General features: G+C 34.4%; 1 protein-coding gene across 12 annotated transcripts in view; it reads left to right on the top strand.

Annotated features, from left to right (window-relative positions):
* Positions 1–14,991, top strand: part of LOC110259429 (uncharacterized) — a 904,175-nt gene that overhangs the window by 627,213 nt on the left and 261,971 nt on the right. For 4 of the 12 annotated variants that reach the window (XR_014838424.1, XM_085014126.1, XM_085014127.1 and 1 more), the window contains one exon: positions 8,591–8,695. The exons of the other annotated variants lie outside the window; for them this stretch is intronic. Coding sequence is in view for 3 of the 4 variants with exons in the window: in XM_085014126.1 (XP_084870252.1) it covers positions 8,591–8,658 (68 nt within the window). In the remaining variant the exon portion in view is untranslated. The remainder of the gene's footprint in view (positions 1–8,590; positions 8,696–14,991) is intronic. 12 annotated transcript variants of the gene reach the window in all.

The following is a 14,991-nucleotide window of genomic DNA, read 5'->3' as shown; positions in this document are numbered from 1 at the left end:
GGGCCATCTGTATTTGGAATGAAGTGTCAGGGTAACCACTGTGCAAAATATTCCTTGAGGCAGGATTGGTTTAGAAATAGCTGGTGGCTCTCTTCTGATTAAACTAGGAAATATCCAGAATGATATGAAATTTTAGAATATGTCTGATGGAAAAAGTAATGGCCTGATGGAAGGAGAAAATAGGTGTTGCCAAATATATTATCTGGTTTGGCAAAGGGCTTGAAAGTGAAAACGGAAAAATTATCTAGATGGGTATTTGGACAAGTATATTTGCTAAAAGTTGAAAGTCTGGGCAAGACAGGTGGGATCACAGCAATTCTTCAGTCGAAAGATTTCTAATAAGCAGTTGCAAAACTATCTAACTACTTTGTTGTACTTAGAAAATTAGCTTTCTTTTCTGATTTTCCAAATGTCTTCCCAGGATCTATATATTGCTGCTTATATATTGCACTATTAATCTGAAGTTGTTTCAGAAAGTCATAAATTAGTAAAAAAAACAAGAAAAAAAAAACCCCAAAAAACCTTCTAAGTTGCAGTAGTAGAGTTTTATTTTTTTTATTGATAATGAACAATTTTAATTAATTTTACTTGTCAAACTCAATATAAGTGGAAGTATGATTCAAATTAAATGTTCTAATGACAAAATTTTAGCTGACTTAAAATATAGAGAAAAATTTATAAAAATGACCATAATGTGTGTTTATATTACCTGTTAGCACTGTCTCAGTATCTTTTAGGTAGAGATACCTGACAAAATAACATTTAGTGTCTTTATTATAATGCTATTTCATTTGTGCAACTTAGTAATTCATGAAAATAGGAGGGAGCTATATTGGATACTTAATCATATGGAAACTGTTTAAGTGAAAATCTCAAATGTGTGTATCTAGGAGTTCCTGTCATGGCGCAGTGGTTAACGAATCTGACTAGGAACCATGAGGTTGCAGGTTCAATCCCTGGCCTTGCTCAGTGGGTTAAGGATCTGGTGTTGCCGTGACCTGTGGTGTAGGTTGCAGATTTGGCTCGGATCCCGTGTTGCTGTGGCTCTGGTGTAGGCCGGCGGCTACAGCTCCAATTCGACCCCTAGCCTGGGAACCTCCATATGCCACAGGAGTGGCCCAAGAAAAGGCAAAAAGCCAAAAAAAAAAAAAAAAAAAAAAGTGTGTATCTACTTGGATTTCTTTAACACACATACATGGTGCCTATGATGGTGAGCACAGTTAGCACCTCTTGTCAGTATATTTCTCTTTATATTAAAACATGTCCACCTTCTTTTGTGGCTGGAGTTGAGATGGTATTGGAACTCTTGTCCTTATCCAAATTTCTTTGGATAGAGGCTATAGAATATTTTTGTCCATTATTTCTATTGATGTCGACATTGAGCAAGACTTAGCACTGAATGAAATGTGGGAATATTTAAAATCCAGCATGAATTTAGGTGCTGATTGTATAAAGTTGCCTAACTGAGCTACCAGAGCCCATACACCTCACACTCTCTCACACACACACGCACACACACAAGATGAGGTCACTAGTTGGAAAATCAGATTAAAACCTTTATATGGAGAAGGTAGAATTATTTACAAGCTGGTTCTGCTGGTCTCTCCTGATAATTCCTAATGCTTTTCATGAAATGAAATGACTGAAACAATTTGAGGTATGCAAAATGATGTTTCAATGTGGAAGTACGTATAGTGTAGCCTACATAAGCTTTTCTGAAAACCTCCTCTTTCTGCCCATGAAACTGCCAATGTACCTGTTTTTGGTACATTGGTTCATGGTTTCCCTGTTTTTGGATATTTCATCTAGAAGTGATAGAACTACTAATCAGAATATTACTCAAGGATCTAAAGATGAAGTAAAAATTCATATAATGTATAGTTTGTATATTAAATTTGATAGTGGACTGGTTGACTGTGTTCAAAATAGTTTCTCTTAAGGCTAATTGTAGGGTTGGCTAGTATCTGAAAAATGCTGTTTCTTATTTTCCCTACTTTTAAAGGTTGTTTAAAGTGGGAAGGTAAATCTGACTGCTGTTATGCCATCATGACCAGCACTAAAAGCTCCATTACCAAGTTCCTAGAGCTAATGTATTGAATATTCCCAGAACTGTTTCTGTAGACTTGGTCATATGTACATCTGTGCTGCAGTTTCTTAATAAGCTCTAATGAGTTTTTCAGTCTAATGATAGCATGAATTCTTCTTAAGTTCTATCTATCAACATAAAAGCAAGTAAAAATATTAAGGATTTGTAAGCATGTGTAAAGAGGATCTTTTAAGGTCATTCAAGAAAGAAAAGTACTGCAGACTTTGACATTGGTCAGCAACAGCAAGGATCAAAGACTAGATTCTCAAACTTCCTAAACCTCCTGAGATTAAAAATAAGACTTAAAATTTTGTATGACCAAGCATTCTCTTTTTCATGTTATTAAGCAGCATCCATTTTTGCCTGAAGGCTGGCACTCAAAAGAAATTTTATAATAAGAAACATTTTCAAATAATATGAATTTTAATTAAAGAATTGAAAGAAATATTTGCTTGTGTTATTGTGCTTAAGCTTCTTTTAAAACATATTTAAGATGTTATCTTTGAATAGGGATTATGAAACAAAATGAAAATTGATTTGTAATTATGACATCCAATGTTCAGGTTCAGACACTAATATGAAATTTTTTTATTTTTCAAAATGAGTGCTTGTTAACTGAACTCACATAAGCCACTTTAAGGGAAAAAAAGCTCTTGATATAGAAATTCAGCACTTAGGTTCCTACCCCAAGAAAAAAATTACGGGTAGTTCACCAAAAAACTACTTAGCATATACTTACTGAATGCCTACCATGTGAAAAAAACTCTCAAGAAGAGAGAAAAATGTGGTCTTGGGCATTGCCATGAGTGAATTTTCAATTTATCGAAAAGAGATAAGTGTAAATGACATAATATAATAATATTATAGGAAATAAAGTAGAAAGAAACTTCTCAGATAGCCATCAAAGTTGATTGACGTTAATAAATGTATCACCTTAAAGGTGTGATATCAAGAAAAAATGAAATGTAAAGTAAAATACTGTTACAGTGGTAAAGTGAAAAGGCCTTGGATAGGTGTAGAGGAAGAAGTAAAGTTTATTCTAGGATCCAGGCATTGCTTAATTTGACTCAAAAGTAAATGAAGAATAAATGGACAAGCAGAGTATTTCAGTTGTATCAGGGTCATCGTGTACAGCACTTTGAACCCCGGATGACCTTGTTCTTGCAATGAAATTAGATCATACCTCAGCTTCTCACTACAAGTATTAGCTGTTGGGAACTAGGTACAAAATAACAATAATGTTAAAAATATCAGCTTTATTAACAGTAATCAAGACTAGGGATATAGATTAGGTTTATGCCTCAAATTGTCTCTCTTGTCACAGTGTATTCTCTGTGAATGTCCCTAGAGGGGACATTCAATAATGTATCAATAAGGATAATCTATGGGATATAAGGATAATCTATGGGATAATCTATGGGATATTGTATCTATGGGATAATGTATCAATGTATCAATAAGGATAATCTATGGGAATGAATGAAATCTCTATGATTATACACACACACACACACATAAAGTACCTGAATGAAGGAAATATATATTAATGAAAATATAGGGAGAATGGTGAATATGTAGAGAGAATCGATTTGTATTTGGTTTAGATTTTTTTCTTTTCTCCATATTTTTTATGATTTATTTATTTTATGATTTTATTTATTTCTGATTTCTTTAGTTATAATCTTTCTAAGATAAAATGTAAACATACATATCTACAAAATGATCTCTTCCTTGACCTAATTACTCATTTGGGGAATTAGTTTCACTTTTATCTATTTTTTTTGTTGCCATCACAAATGTATATGTTATATAGAATTTTATAGGGAACATAGTTTTAAAAAGTGTTGAATCTCTTGTGTAATAAACTTTCCACATCTTTCTTCTGCCAGAGTTTGTTGACTGCCTATGACAAGGAACTCAAGTCCTACTGATATATCCCATGTCATGTTTCTAGATTTTACTGTAACACAGTCTGCAATGATTCCGTTAAAAAACATTGACATCTACTGTAAACATGATTTGAATGGACATTTTGCGGTCAGTCACCCTAAAATCATCAGCTTTGTTTAGGGCTGAATAGATCATTTTTGTACAAATTCATTTCCCATAAAATTTTACTTTGCACTTACCCTGCAATGCTTTTTTTTTTTTTTTTTTGGTCTTTTTGACTTTTCTAGGGCCGCACCTGTGTCATATGGGGGTTCCCAGACTAGGGGTCGAATCGGAGCTGTAGCTGCTGGCCTACACCAGAGCCACAGCAACTCGGGATCCGAGCCGTGTCTGTGACCTACACCACAGCTCACGGCAACGCCGCATCTTAACCCACTAAGCAAGGCCAGGGATTGAACCTGCAACCTCATGGTTCCTAGTTGGATTTGTTAACCACTGAGCCATGACGGGAACTCCCTATAATGTTATCATCTAAGTGCTTTCTGTCTTGTACAAATTTTCATTCAACAGATCATTTCTAATTTATGTTGATCCATGATTTCTTGATTTCTGAATCATAACTGGAACATTTCCGTATATATGTAGAGTAATAGTTATGATCGAAGCAAACAATTTATGTAGCATTCACTGTGGTCTAGGCACATTGTTATAAGTATATAGACTTATATATACACATGACCCTTTATGGAAAGTAATCTTACTGTTCCCATTTTTCAGATAAGAAAACAAATGTGTAACTGGGGTTACACAATTTCCATATTGCGTACTGTTACATGGCTAGTAAGTGACAGAAATACAATTCAAAATGAGACATGTTTGTCTACAAAGTCCTTGCTTCCACCACTGTTTCATGCTAGCTCTCATGTGCAAAGTGTCTTTCAAATAAAAAAGCCAAATTAGAGTTAACACAAACAGAAACTAATATTCTTCAAATTGTAGTATACAACAAATAGTAACAGCAGCAAACAATTCAAAAAGTGTAGTTAAAAGTACTAAGATAGAAAGCATTTTCCTTTCTGCTGTGAGCTCTTTAATTGCTATGTTGTATTGGGTATTTAATGTCACTTTAAGTAAAGAAAAATGAAAACTTTAAGGCATTATCATTAATTTTTACTGTTCATCTTATACAATGACAGCTTCAGCGCAAATATAAGAGCATTTAATTTATACGGGGAATCACTAAAATTACACAGTTTTTTAGCTCATAGTACATATATGTATTTCACTATTACTATAAAAATAGAATTGCACAAAATAGCATGATTTCTCATTTCACTTTTGGTACAAGTTAGCATATTTTATTAACATTCTACTGTTGGTTTACTGATAAAGAAGGATTGAAAGAAAAAGTAACTCTGGGTTGTTCACTCTTGAATTCTGGGTGATAATTTTCCAGTTGAAGTAGCTATTTAGCTAGTACAGTGAAGTTACAACTAAGAAAGTGTACAAGTTCCTTTGACTATTTGTGCTTAAAACTGTCTCTGCCTTCTGTTTAAAGTGAGTGCTAGTTTCAACAGAAAGCATGACCACTTGAGGCTGTAAATGTCTCTGCTCGCTCAGTTATAGGAGTAACACGCTCCCTTTGTTCTTGTTTTGGTCTTGGTGAAGCCCACATTTCACTGTTGCAGCAAAATTGTGTTCATCCTTATAGGGCATTGGGAATGTTATATGTGAATGGATAGAGGAATAACAGACACACATACTGTACAGAGCTCCTCTGCTTACACAGGTAATCTGTTTTCTCACCTGATTTCATTTTCAAAACACACAAAGATAAAATTGACAATAGTTGCAAGATGTGACAGCAGAGAATTAAGCTGAATGTGAATGCTATGAATGCAAGCCCTGTTTGACTGTACCAGTCATGCCCAAATTCTCTTTACTCAATTTCATTTAACTTTATTCTTTCACACTGTACCTCTTATTATAATTTTTGTATATAACTTTCTAATTATGGTATAAGATGGACTTGTACATTAAATTGTTAACAGTGCTTATATTTTGAAGTGATAGAGATACCAGGACCTTTGATTATATGTATGATCATACGCATGTCTGTGTTCATATATATATATATACACACACCTGTAGATACATACACATAAATATACACACACTACAGTACTACATCATACATATAGGTTGACTATTTGCTTACTGTGATGAAAGAGCATGGTAAACCCATTTTCAAAATAGTTCGTGATGTAATCTCAAAAGCATATTTTAAACAACAAAAGAAATATTAATGTTTCAAAATAATCTTTAAATGTAAGTAAGGTAACATCTATTTGACAAATGTCTATGCATCATTTAGCTTATATTATAGCCTTATAGCTTTATCCTGCTTGTCCTAGTATTTAGGTACTTATTCTTTTTCTCTGGTACAAATAGTTACTTCACCATATTCAAATATACTATTTATGGCAAAATATGGAATTATTCTCTTGCTTCTTTATAAGACAGGCAGGTTCTGCTTCTTATTTATGGTTCTGTTAGCACAAGCTAATATTCTTTCTGTCCTTACTATGTGATCAGTACCATTTAATATTAAATTAATGAGTTTGTTAAAAGTAAACCCTTAATTTTTAGGTTTTTTTCCCTAAAGAGTATGATAGATATGTTCTTATTTAACTGTATGTAGTTGAGTTTTAAGAAGTGTTAGCTAAGAATTTTGTGGTAAAACAGCAGCCAAAGAGTATTCAGAATATTTCTGCTCTGTTGGAAATAGGCAGAGTTAGACATCTGTACCTCCTCAGGCCAACGTAAGGAAACATCTGTGAAGCACATATTAAATTATTTTCTAGGGGAACCAACCAGCAAACAAAATCTACTGTATTTTCAGCCAGAGAGAAATGGTGTGGAGCCAGAAGGGAAAACAAAATAAATTTATAAAGTCAGAGAATTGCAGAAATGGAGTTGTGATTTATTGGTCTATTCCCACTATTGATATGGTGCTGATCTCAGTTGGCAACTGAATTTAACAAAGCATATCACTTAACAAGATTCAAGTGTAGATTGGACTATTCAACAGGATTAGGAAGTTTGCCACTTTTCATCTTAAACTTGAATCAGTTAAACACAATTTTGAATAGAAAAATCCAATAGTATATAAAATCTATTATGTAAAAATCACGGTGATTCAGAAAGAACTATGAAGAATTTATTTTTTTGAACTTGTCATCAAAATCCTGTCCATCTTTGTTGTGAGGAGAAAGTTGAAATCAGCAAAGGCAACACTGACTAAAGGAAATGGCCTGGGTGGTACTTGAAATGGGAGCCCCTGCTGCTTTTTAATCTTGACTTTCTATGTGACTGATTTCAAAGAAACCCCACCCTAGCCATAACCACCATAACCCTCTCTGTTCTACTTTTGTTTTAAATAAACTTTTAACATTTTCTTAGGAATAATTTCAGATTTAGAGAAATATTGTAAAAATATAACAGAGAACTAATCCCCATGTACCTTTCACCCAAGTTTTCTCCGGATGTTAACAAAACCATGATACACTTGTCAAAACTAAAAAACTAACATTGGTACATGACTATTACCTAAACTACAGAGTTCACATTTCACTAGGATTCTGTTCTGGGATCCAGTCTAAGATATCCCATTGTGTGTAGGCATCGTCCTTAGCCTCCTCTAACTTGCGACAGTTTTCTATGCTTGTTTTCATGACCTTGAGAATTTCGGAAAGTGTGCAGGTTGGGTACTATGTTTGGGTTTGTCTGATGTTTTTCTCATTATAAAGCTGGAGGTAAGGTATTTTGGAAACTATCCCACAGAGATGACTTATACTTCGTATTTTACCATATCAGAAGATGTGTGCTATCAATCTGACTTAATTATTGTGACATTAAACTTGTTCGCTTGGTTGAGCTCTTCTATCTCTACTGCAAGTTCCTATTTTTGCTTTTATACACTATATTCTGTGGAAGCAAGCCACTAAATCCAGACAATATTAAAAGAAAGAAGAATTAAGTTCCATCTCCTAGAGGGTAATTTTCTTCAAAAGTGTAACTTTTCTGTAGGAAAGATATGTTCGTTTCTACCTCATAGGGAGCTGATAGTTTTAACATGGATGGATTGAATGATAGATACGTTAAATAAATAAGATACAATTACATTTCACAATCCAAGATCACATAACCTATGTGGAAAAAGTAAATTATTTTGCAGTGACTAGTTCTTCCTGAGCCTCTGATACTTTTCCCCAAATGTACAGACATCTATTTAGTAATCTTAGCTGATAAATTTTGCAGCTAAGTAACCGTTTTTTTACATGTTTATTGACTCTTTCACAGGAAAACATGTAAACTTCTTAAACATAATAATCATGTTTAGTACATCATTTTGTATCCAGTGCCTTGCGCAGTATCTGGACTTTAATGGTCATTCAGTAGGTATGCCAGCAATACTGTTCAGAACCCAATTTAGTATCTTTAAAAATTGTCATCTGGCTCCTTTCCTATTTTATGTTACTAAGAATATGTAATTGCTAAATATTTGCATTTGAAATGTGTCTAACATCCCAAATGCAATTTGTCTAATCCTAGAAATGGGAAGTCACTTAACATGGCCAGCTGCTCTCCTAGTTTCTCCTCACCTACAACTAAGAAAATAATTGACCAACTGGAACAGGAAGTGAAATTTAACAACAGGTATGGCTATAGCCAGCTGTACCAGCTGAACATTTGTGCTGGTTTAAGGTATTCATAATGATGAACAGTTATTTACCTCCTTGAATGCATTTGCCTATTAGAGAAAGTAGAAATAATGAGTCACCTCTCCCTTTGTATTTTCACAAAATTAAAGAAAAAATTATGTTGTGGTGATTGGAATTTTCTGCTAACATCAGCTTATTCTGCCATTTGCTTCCCTGACATTATTGCCCTGAATTTCTTTGAAATACTTGTTTGCCAAGCATTGCTCTGCATAATTCATATACAAGCATACCTTGGAGATACTGCAAGTTCAGTTCCAAATCATCACCATAAAGCGAATAGCATAATAAAACAAGTCGTACATATATTTTAGTTTTCCATTGCATATAAAAGTTAAGTAAATATGATATTGTCTATCAAGTGTGCAATAATAGCATTATGTCTAAAAATAATGTAAGTATGTTAGTTAAAACTTCTTTATTGCTAAAAAAGCCTAACCATCATCTGAGCCTAGAGAAAATCATTGTCTTTTTTTTTATTATTTATTTTTTAAACTGGGGGGTCTTGCCTCAGTGTTGATGTGGTTGTGTGGTGGTTGTTGAAGGTTGGGTGGCTGTGGCTGTGTAAATTTCTTAGAATAAGAGAATGATGAAATTTGCCAGATCAATCGACTCTTCCTTTCAAAAACTATTTTTCTATAGCATGCAATGCTGTCTAATAGTGTTTTGCTCACAGTGGAACTTCTTTCAATATTGGAATCAGTCCTTTCAAACCATGCTGCTGCCTGTCTTACCAACTAAGTTGTGTAATATTCTAAGTAGTTTGGAGTCATTTTAATAATCATCATAGCATTTTCACCAGAAATAGTTTCCATCTCAAGAACCCACTCTTTTTGCTCATCTGTAGAAGTTTAACATGAGATTGCAGCAGTCCATTCACATCTTCAGGTTCAACTTCTAATTCTAGTTCTCTTGCTATTTCCAACACACATGCAGTTATTTCCTCCACCAAAGTCTTGAAATCGTCGTAGTCATCCAAGAGGCCAGCATCAACTACTTTCAGATTCCTATTAATGTTGATATTTGTGTCTTTTCTCATGAATCATAAATATTTTAGTGACATGTACAATGATGAATCTTTTCTAGAAGGTTTTTATTGATTTTGCCCAGACGCATTTGGAGAACCACAATCTATGGCAGCCAGAGCCTTATAAAATGTATTTTTTTCATCATCATCATAATTATTATTATTACTATTATTATTGTTATTATGTGCTTTTTGTAGGGCCACACCTGCAGCATATGGAAGTTCCCAGGCTAAGGGTTGAATTACAGCTGCAGCTGCTGGCCCATGCCACAGCCACAGCAATGTGGAATCCAAGCCGTGTCTGCAAACTACACTCAGCTCATGGCAATGCCGAATCCTTAATCCTCTTCTAAGCTTTGTGAGGAAGTCATATTGAAAGCCAAGATAAGTCAGTAACTATGCCTCTTTCAACATGACTTCCTCACAAAGCTTAATCATTTCTAGGTTTTTTATTTAAAGTGAGAGACTCCTCCTTTCATGTATTTATCATTTAGAAGCCATAGTAGTGTTGATGATTGGCTTAATTTCAATACTATTGTATCTCAGGGAATAGAGAGGCTGCTAAAGAGGGAGAGAGACAGAGGAACAGCCATTTGGTGGAGCAGGCAGAACACACACAACATTCATTAAGTTTGCTGTTTTATATGGGTATGGTTTGTAGAGCCTTAAAATAGTAGTATCAAGGATCAGAATTATAGATCACCATAGCAAATACAATAATAAAAAAAAGTTTGAAATATTCTGAGAATTATCAATGTGACAGAGATATGAAGTGAACAAATGTTGTAAAAATGGCGCCCGTAGACTTGATTGCTGCAGGATTGCCACAAACCTTCAATCATAAAAAATAATTCAAAATCTGCAAAGTGCACTAGAGCAAGCTATGGCTGTATATCAACTCATTAGTCTTCACAATTACACTTTGGATTGAGTACTATTTTAATCCTAGTTTTACAGATGAGGAAAGTGAGACAGGAAGAACTGAGATAACTTGCCCAATATCATACAGATGGAAAATATAGGAACTAGGATTCATATCTCAGCAGTCTGGCTCCAGAGCACATATTCTTAATCACCATGCCCTTGGATTCACTGTCATATTTTCTTAGCACTCTTTCATGCCCATCAAAGTACACACACAAGAATATTCATAGCAGCTTTTCTAAAGCTCAAAACATTTTAATTGTCCATCTGTAATACAATGGATAAATATATTGTAGTATACTAATATAATGTTCATATACATTAATCAAAATGATAAGCTTAAAAACAGATACATTTAATCATGTTGTGCATAAAAGAAGCCAGGCAATAGAGTACATACTGTCTGATTCCATTTATACGGAATTGAAAAATGGGCCTCTCTGATGATTGAAGTCATGCTGCTTTCCTATTTGAGTATAAGGCTTTGACCTGAAAGGATGACATGCTGTGATTTAGGTGATGGGAAACATTCACCAAAATACACACTTAACATGTTTTACCTCATGTGCCTTCCTGTATTTATTGTATCCTTGTATTAAAACATAAATAAGCCATCTCTTCTAACATCCACTGAGCAACTCTTCTGTCATGATCTTTTCACTGTTTGAGGAATTATTGAAATAGCTCCTAAAAGTTCAGAGTGTGTATCTAAATATAGTAATCGTTCCTTTGTAAAATTACAAGTGCATTTTAATCTTCGCTGACATTTTCTTATTACCAACCAATCAATTTTGGTAACGTCAGAAGAGTACACAGTTCGCCTCACTGTCCCTCAGGCCTCTAAGGGATACATTTGTGAACATTCAACTGAACAATGCAACTGCTTGCTGTTCTCTCTGGAGCAAAATGTAAATTAGAATCACTCTGTATTATCGCATTATTATTTTTTCCTTCACAGCACTAATTTGCGTTTTCCTTTCTTTTATCAAAATTTCATTTTAAAGTGGTTTTTGTTTTTTTTGGTTTGCTTTGTTTTATCACTTAACCAGCTTTCTTTGAAGGAGTTCTTCCCATTTTTTTCCAATATTCAACTCTCTATCAAGAAAATGTCTTTCGTTAGAATTTATTGTTGAGAAGAATATATATCATCTCCACAGTCTTCTAATCACTTTAAGTATACTCTTTCTCTACTAATGTCATATTTTTCCAATGAGGCAAGCTTTGAAAACAATGACTGTTATATTCAACATTTTAATTTGAAATTAGAGATTTCTTTGGCCATAGCAACCTTTCAGGATAGATTAGCAGCATTCAATATGAGTTTTTAGACTTTCACAAAAGTTCCAATCAGAGAATACTCAGGGAAAATAGTTCAGCTGGCTCTGCCTGTCTACTTCCATAGTACTCGCAGCTTGAAACCAGAAACTCACATTTCTTATTTTAATCTTTCTGTGTTTTGTAGCGTAACTTTTTTCACCATCTGGCACATATAAACCATTTTTATTTATTCACCGGAAAGCTATTGCTTTAGCAGAAAGTCTAAATTTATCTCTTACCTGCTGAACAGTTATTGATCATGGATGAAGTTTTGTTTGTTTTTTGTCTTTTTGCCTTTTCTAGGGCCACTCCCTTGGCATATGGAGATTCGCAGGCTAGGGGGTCTAATCAGAGTTGTTGCCGCCGGCCTACGCCAGAGCCACAGCAACACAGGATCCAAGCCACATCTGCGACCTACACCACAGCTCATGGCAACGCCAAATCCTTAACCCAGTGAGCAAGGCCAGGGATCGAACCCGCAACCTCATGGTTCCTAGTCGGATTCATTAATCACTGTGCCACGATGGGAACTCCTGTTTGTTTGTTTTATTTTTCATTATTTACCTCTTCATATCTCTTTCAGTTCCCTCAAAAACATCTCTGCCAGCTCAGCTATCCTTTTGTATTATTCTTCATGTCTAATAATTCAGAGATATAAAGCCTTCCTGAAATTCTTTCTCTTCAGACATTGCTATATGAAAACCAAGCCATTGGGAAAATAGCTTGAATCGATAACATAAACATAGAATGTCTCCTGGAGCTTGCTGGGAAGTTTTCCTTAGTGAGTGACTATTGAGGATCTCATTAATTAGAGTCCTTTGTAGTAAAACATGAATCTGTCTTTACCCTACCTGCTCACTAAGAGTCATATCAGATTTCTTGTCCTTAATCAAATCATTTTCTGCTTATGTCTTAAAAAATATTTTAGCACAAATAGTCAATTTGCTGCAAAACCATAGCCTATTTCAAATACTCCTTTATCATATTTTAACTTTGGTGTGCTGATAGATTACTACTGTTGAGAAGTAATACACGTTTACATACACACAAAAAAATAGGTGTGTATACAGACAAGCTAATTACAAGTACGTAATTACTTATGAAATAGTGTGTATGAATTATCTCTTAGGATGAATACAGTGCTTTTTTAGAAGAATGGCTTGATTGGTGCCTAAGGTAGAAGGTGGGACACCCAGCATTACAAAGGAGAAAATCATCTGCCTTATGGAGGTGAAAGAAATTGGGGCTCCAGAGAGCAAACCAGGAAGATGAAGGGAGGAGTAGAGATTAAAGAGATAAAAAACAAGAGAACCAATTAAGATTCTTTCCTGTCAAATATATGTATGAAGAATCTGCTGTGATCCAGGTATTATCCCAGTTATTGTGAACAAAAGTTGAATTAGAAACTCATGTCTAATTCCCAGTGGCCTGACATCTTAGTAGTCAATAAAAGACAACAAAGTCATTGAATAGAACAAATTAAGAATGAAGAAAATAGGGCAACATGGTAGGGAGTGAAGGTAGGATGCTCTTTGAATAGCTCCATGAAGGTAGATGTCTCTCGATGGAGACCTGGTAAAGCGGTGGGAAGAGTATTAGAGGATAGGAAACAGTTATGTGTGGTCTTTGAGGCTGTAGACCAAGTCCCACCAGCCTAGCATTTCAATGACTTCACTGAACTCCTTTTTCACTTGAGTAATTTTTAAAATATAGAAATAAAAAAAAAAAAACCTATGCCTCTAGATTTCATAGCGAGATCAAGATGGTGAGGGGCACATAGAATATGTGCAACTTGCAGATTCAGAGGAAGAAAAATCAGACTATGAGCAGCTCTAGGGAAGCTGCCTGACAAGGCATTTGGCTTCAGGGATTCTAGGTCCATATGTAGTACTTCCCTGTCATTTAATTAGTATATTAACATATTTATAATGGTACCTGAACAATGAAAGAGAAAGTAAAGAGAGTTCCATAAAAAATGTGTGTTAAAGAATGTTTCTTAATCTAGCACTAATATTCTATTAATATTCTCCAAAGCACTAAGAACTTTACCATACTTATTATAACTTATGAAATATTCCAAATAGTAGTAAATGTATCTGAGTATGTATGTATATGTTTATATATACCCTGTCTTTTAGCTTCAGCTAAGGTAAAGAAAATTGAGGCAGTGGCAGATAGAAAACTTATCCCACAAAAGAATGGAATAAAGGAAGGAAACTGGCCTTGATATTTGAGGCATTTCTACCATTTGGTGCCTCTGCAAGAGCTGTGACATTCACCTCCCTATGATAGTTTCATCATACCTAAAACAAATCTGAGCCGAGTCACAAAGGGCTTGGGGGAAGAATAGATGAAATTATATAGCAACAGTTGTAACAATGATAGAGACAGCTGCTAAAATAGTGTGTTATTATTTACAATGTAGAGTTTGGACTTAAACTGCCTGTGTTCAAATTCCAGCTTTGCCACTTAATATTTTTACTGCTTACTAACCTTGAGGAAGCCATATGACTTCTCCAAAAGTCATGGTTTTCAGAATTAACAAGGAATCATAACTTCTCTACTTATGTATGTAGTATTATGTTCATCATTTCTGTAAAGCATGATTTGGAGCCAGTCTTTACTTTCAGAGTGATTACTAGTTTATTGGTTTTTTTGATTACTTTTCCTTATGACACTTCTGTTTTGAATTTTTGCTTTTTAAATCATCAGTGAGAGGGTGAGGTGTTTACATTTACTTTTTGCTTTTGGATAGCGTTTATAATTTTATTATTAGAGTTTGTTACCCATGCACAAGTTGAGTTTCAAGGATTTTCTGAAGATTTTAACTTTGAAAAAAAAAATCTGCTTCTTGATACTAAGTGAGCTGGCTCTACTATACCTTCATCTATTCTAATTCTAGGATATAGTAAGCTTCCAAAAGCAGCTACAAATGATAATATTTCCATAGTTAAAATGCAGACATC

This window comes from Sus scrofa, chromosome 2 (genome assembly GCF_054392235.1).
Source record: "Sus scrofa isolate SSC_HxYL_T2T_F1_AM1 chromosome 2, Sscrofa_HxYL_maternal_Yorkshire_Landrace_v2.0, whole genome shotgun sequence".
NCBI classification, from domain to species: Eukaryota; Metazoa; Chordata; class Mammalia; order Artiodactyla; family Suidae; genus Sus; species Sus scrofa.
The sequence above is the reverse complement of the archived record's forward strand: the minus strand, read 5'-3'. Positions and strand labels throughout refer to the sequence as shown.